Source organism: Bison bison, unplaced genomic scaffold (genome assembly GCF_000754665.1).
Source record: "Bison bison bison isolate TAMUID 2011002044 unplaced genomic scaffold, Bison_UMD1.0 scf7180017864160, whole genome shotgun sequence".
Lineage (NCBI taxonomy): Eukaryota > Metazoa > Chordata > Mammalia > Artiodactyla > Bovidae > Bison > Bison bison.
The window spans coordinates 7,267,341-7,273,340 of record NW_011494732.1 but is presented as its reverse complement, the minus strand read 5'-3'; the positions used below and the strand labels follow the sequence as shown (position 1 = coordinate 7,273,340).

General features: G+C 38.8%; 1 protein-coding gene across 3 annotated transcripts in view; it reads right to left on the bottom strand.

Annotated features, from left to right (window-relative positions):
* IFT81 (intraflagellar transport 81) overlaps positions 1–6,000 on the bottom strand; it is a 164,878-nt gene that overhangs the window by 102,278 nt on the left and 56,600 nt on the right. For all 3 annotated transcript variants that reach the window (XM_010841349.1, XM_010841351.1, XM_010841350.1), the window contains exons 3-5: positions 4,366–4,530; positions 3,735–3,838; positions 3,022–3,202 (exon numbers count right to left, since the gene is read on the bottom strand). In XM_010841349.1, coding sequence (XP_010839651.1) covers positions 3,022–3,202; positions 3,735–3,838; positions 4,366–4,509 — 429 coding nt within the window. In that variant the 5' untranslated portion in view covers positions 4,510–4,530. The remainder of the gene's footprint in view (positions 1–3,021; positions 3,203–3,734; positions 3,839–4,365; positions 4,531–6,000) is intronic.

Here is a 6,000-nt window from a genome sequence, read left to right as displayed (position 1 = left end):
AAGGCAGAGGAACCAGAGACCAAATTGCCAACATCTGCTGGATCATGGAGAAAGCAAGAGAGTTCCAGAAAAACATCTATTTCTGCTTCATTGACTATGCCAAAGCCTTTGACTGTGTGGATCACAATAAACTGTGGAAAATTCTGAAACAGATGGGAATACCAGACTACCTGACCTGCCTCTTGAGAAACCTATATGCAGGTCAAGAAGCAACAGTTAGAACAGGACATGGAACAACAGACTGGTTCCAAATAGGAAAAGGAGTACGTCAAGGCTGTATATTGTCACCCTGCTTATTTAACTTCTATGCAGAGTACATCATGAGAAACGCTGGGCTGGAAGAAGCACAAGCTGGAATCAAGATTTCCGGGAGAAATATCAATAACCTCAGATATGCAGATGACACCACCCTTATGGCAGAAAGTGATGAGGAACTAAAGGGCCTCTTGATGAAGGTGAAAGAGGAGAGTGAAAAAGTTGGCTTAAAGCTCAACATTCAGAAAACTAAGATCATGGCATCTGGTCCCATCACTTCATGGGAAATGGATGGGGAAGCAGTGGATACAGTGTCAGACTCTATGTTTTGGGCCTCCAAAATCACTGCAGATGGTGATTGCAGCCATGAAATTAAAAGACGCTTACTCCTTGGAAGGAAAGTTATGACTAACCTAGATAGCATATTCAAAAGCAGAGACATTACTTTGCCAACAAAGGTCCGTCTGGTCAAGGATATGGTTTTTCCAGTGGTCATGTATGGATGTGAGAGTTGGACTGTGAAGAAAGCTGAGTGTCAAGGAATTGATGCTTTTGAACTGTGGTGTTGAAGAAGACTCTTGAGAGTTCCTTGGACTGCAAGGAGATCCAACCAGTCCATTCTGAAGGAGATCAGTCCTGGGTGTTCCTTGGAAGGACTGATGATAAAGCTGAAACTCCAATATTTTGGCCACCTCATGTGAAGAGTTGACTCATTGGAAAAGACCCTGATGCTGGAAGGGATTGGGGGCAGGAGGAGAAGGGGACGACAGAGGATGAGATGGCTGGATGGCATCACCAACTCGATGGACGTGAATTTGGGTGAACTCCGGGAGTTGGTGATGGACAGGGAGGCCTGGCATGCTGCGATTCACGGGGTCGCAAACAGTTTGACACAACTGAGCGACTGAACTATCTGTCTCCACCTTTGGACACTGACAGTCAGGAGGATAAGAATCATATTACTTGTGGAGGCTTTTGTATCCCTAGGGCCTAGCATCGTACTTAACCAATACAGGTGTTCAATAAAAAAGCAGTTAAAGGAATGAAAAAAGTCACAACTCTTACCCCCAAATTTTTTAAAATAGGTTTTTTTGTGGATAGTGACAGAAAATTAATATTTTTTCTTGACATATATTCTGCAAGTCTATAAATCAATCGTTCTAAAACTCTTCATTTAGAAAGGCAATGTGAATTTTTTATTAGGTTCTCCGCTAAAAGACTGGCTAAACATGTAAATCATTTCATACATACACTTCAAACATGCTTCAAGAACAAATATGACTTTAGTATTATTAATTCTTCCATTAATAATTAGTTTGCCATGGTTGATAAAAACTATTAATAAACTTCCTTCAGAGGAATTAGTTTCTATCAGATTTATTGATAGGGGAGGGTAGGGAGGAGAAAACAGTTCATGTGTACACTCTCTACTGCTTACATTGTGTAAAGCCTTCAAAGGCAGGGGCTGCAATGGTGCTGTGCTTTCTCAAGGCGTCTACTGTATTATTTGACGTAATTATTTGCATAAACCTTTCAACCCTTGAAATGTCTTAAGAGATCAATACTGACTCTATTTTGAGTTGCTGTCATGGCTACCCAAAATAACAAAATACATGGATAAAAAACATTTAGTAGATTGTTTCAACTCAACCAAATTTTGAGCCATATCATACAGAAGCAACCCTACAAAATTCTGGAGGAAAACAAAGATGGATAAGACATGACACCTGTCCTTAGAGATCTCATAAATCTACTGGGAGAGACAGATTGACAAACTATTAAAATTCACAACAAACTGGCACAAATTGGTCTAAAGACCTACTATAAAACAAAAGTACAAATGCTAAAGAGAAGCAAATTTTTTCTTTTAAATCTCAAGCCTAAATTCTCTAACTTCCATAGTCTGTTTCCATAGAGTGGTTTAGACAGTCTTCAATCAGCAACATGCTTTGAAATCCCAGGACCAGGAGCCTGACCAGCCAAAATCCTGTATAGTGAAGAGCTTTAACGTCTTAAGGCCAGAAACCCAATATCACATCAACACTCTGGTGAGGAAAGTACACTGAAATTGCAAATTCCTGGTTCTTTCTCTACCTTTTGCCTGATTAGGACATCCTTTGAGATCATAACCCCGGCTTCTTTGCCTACACACAATTTTTGAAGGTGCTCACAAGTCCCAATTCACCTGGTATAGTGCCAATTTATACCTTTTGCTCTGGTGTAATTATTATGATTTGGATGACAAATTATATATCACCTAAATAATTAACAAAGTATTCTGCAGTTCCAAGCCCAGGATCCTATCTACCCACAATTTTTTTTTTTTTTAAATCCATGTGTTTATTCATTCAAGGACATTTTAAAAATTTCGTTAAACTTTTGAGGTAATGGCAGATTCAGTTGTAAGAAACAGTACAAAGAAAGTCCACATGCCCTTTATTGAACCCCCACCCTCATGGTACTGAGTTGGTCAAAAAGTTCATTTAACTATGCACAATTCCTAAGTAATAAATTATTCTAAAATCCTAATTTCAGGATTTTTTCTATCCACATACTCTATCACCAAAAAGGTACTGGTGTTCAGAAGTCAATATTTTCATAGAGTAATTACAGGTGAAAATTATTGATAATAATTTATCCTTTTGGATAATACTATATCCAATGGAAATACAGAAACAGCAAATAAACTAAAGTGAGATCAATATATATTTGAAACCTTGAAAGTCATTACATATAGCTTAAAAATACCATTTATATATTGTATACCTGTTTATTGGTATCAGCCACGGTTTCATCCTGGAGAAACTCACTTGGTACCTCAAGTTTTATTAAAAAACGAGCTAAATATGCTCTTTTCTTCAGTTCATTAGTTCTCTGAAGAAGCCAGTGGAGCACTGGGTAAATTACAGGTTTACTTCCAATCACCAGACCCTGACGAAAGGTACTCCTATAAAAAGAAAATACACACACACACACACACACACAGAGGCTTATAAGTAAACCTTGAAAAGAGTTAACATTTGCTCAAATCCAATTTACACTTTTCCTTGACTATTTTAAAAAGATAAAACCAAGGCTATTCTAAAGTAAGTCTGCACATTGACAATAATCATAAAATTAGTCCCTTAATACATCACTGGAATATATGAGGAGGTTGTTTTGGAACCATTAACTGGTCAGCCCTAATACTTCACTTCACTGACTGGACAGGTTTAAATTGTAGCTTTTGTATAGGATGGCAGATAAATGATAAAATAGAAACATGGATTTGCCTGACTTTTTTGATTAAGAGAAAGAACTGACTCACTTAAGACTCCTACATGACAAAATAACATTAAAAAAATCAAGATTATTTTGAAATCCAGTGATTTCATGAGGCCACTGACTTAGGGAAAACAAGCATTGTCAGAAAGACTGACTATGAAGGTTTGGATATTAAAGTACAGCTCTAAGAAAGCAACACTTGGTCAGCTCCTTACATGTCTGCAGCATTTCCTGGAGGTTTGTATTTAAGGATACCAAGAAGGCTCAACATCCTTTTGGCTGTTTGCTCTGGCATCTCCTCTCTGATATCAACAACTTGCTAACAAATAAAGAAATTGAAAAAATGTTATTATGCAAATATAGCAAAGTACAATATTGAAACTCACTGACAAAATTGTTCTGCTAGAGCATAACAGTCACAATGGTCTCTTCATAAAACAGATTAAGTATGGAGGCTTCCAGATTCCAAGGGAGGGTACATACAAGCTAGATCAGGATTCATACTAAGAATGCCAAGCTTAAGAAAGTCTCCAGTGGAAAAGACCAGTGTATATGAGACATGAGCTAACTTGCAACACAATAAAACCTTTTGTAAAAGCATTTTCATTCCGGAACCAAATCTATTTATGTTTGGAACTGCACAAATAATTTCTAAGTAAGGTACAAGGAGGTAATTTAATTTTTGAGCTAGTAGAGAAATTTTAAAGATCATCTACTATCACTTTATAGGAATGGAAAACTAGGCCCAGAGAGGTTAAATAATTTGCCCCAAAGTTACAGATATTTAGTGGCAGAAACTTGCTTTCTTGCCACCCTTTTCATCACAGAGAAAAAGAAAACTCTTACCTTTGGATCAATCTCAGCCAGAACATCATTGAGAACTTGTAATAGTTGCATTGGCTCCAAGGAATCAAATGTGATTAAATTATAGTTCTTCCTAAAAGGTTCCTTATTGAGATTGTCCACGATGAATTTGATTTGATCACTCATAATTAGGTCTTATAATTTAAACTAAACAGTAAAAATACAGGAAAAAAATCCTCAATATTGGAAACAAAAATTCTGTATTAACAAAATATAGTCACCAGAAGGTCAATATTAAGTTCATAGGAAGTAGGCATGGAATATATTCTACATGGAATACAAAATGCTGTGAAAAGAGTTATTTTGTTCAAAGAGTATGCGGACTTTATTAGGAATGCTATAGTACATATTGATAATATTCAACAACACGTTTTTGTATATGCATCTGATAGCAATCATCTGAATTAACATGGACAAGTGAATATAAAACCCACCCACATTAACATTTCTTCCATTCAGCTCCACAATTTCTACTCAGGGGTAAAACTCAGCCTATAGACATGCTTCAATTTTTTTTTTTTTAATTAGCAGCCCACATTAATCCAAGTTTCCAAATTCTCTAGATAATCAGATCTGGGAACCCTGGACCCATTATATGGCCACAATCAACTGAAGCTGGGTGAGTGAGTGAAAGTTGCTCAGTCATGTCCAACTCTTTGCGACCCCATGGACTATATAGTCCATGGAATTCTCCAGGCCAGAATACTGGAGTGGGTAGCCTTTTTCTTCTCCAGGGGATTTTGGGATCAGACCCAGGTCTCCTGCATTACAGGTGGATTCTTTACCAGCTGAGCCACAAGGGAAGCTGGGTAGAGGTTACAAACTTCAGCCTTAGGTATGCCTTCTTTGAGCTTCCCAGGTAGCTCAGTGGTAAAGAATCCACCTGCCAATGCAAGAGATGTGGGTCAGGAAAATCCCCTGGAGAAGGAAATGGATACCCACTCCAGTCTTCTTGCCTGGGAAACCCATGGACAGAGGAGCCTAGAGGTCCATGGGGTCATGAAAGAGTCAGACATGACTTAGGGACTAAACAGTATGTGCTCTTCACATATTGGAAGGACTGAAGCTGATGCTAAAACTGCAATACTTGGGCCACTTGATGTAAAGAATTGACTCACTGGAAAAGACCCTGATGCTGGGAAACATCGAAGGCAGGAGGAGAAGGGGACAACAGAAGATGAGATGGTTGGATGGCATCACCGACTCGATGGACATGAGTTTGAGCAAGCTCCAGGAGTTTGATGAACAGGGAAGCCTGGCATGCTGCAATCCATGGGGTCGCAAAGAGTTGGGCACAACTGAGCGACTGAACTGAACTGACTGAAGTCACTTTAGTTGTGTCCAACTCTTTGCGACCCTATGGACTGTAGCCCACCAGGATCCTCCAACCATGGAATTCTCCAGGCAAGAATATTGGAGTGGGTTGCCATGCCTTCCTCTGTTCCTCCTGACCCAGGGATCAAACCTACATCTCTTTCCTCTCCAGCACTGACAGGCAGGTTCTTTGCCACTAGCGCCACCTGGGAAACTCAAGCTCAATTTAGCATTCCTCAGTTTTGTTTCCAAATTGTTACCTTCAGTTCAGTTCATTACAGTTCAGTTGCTCAGTCGTGTCTG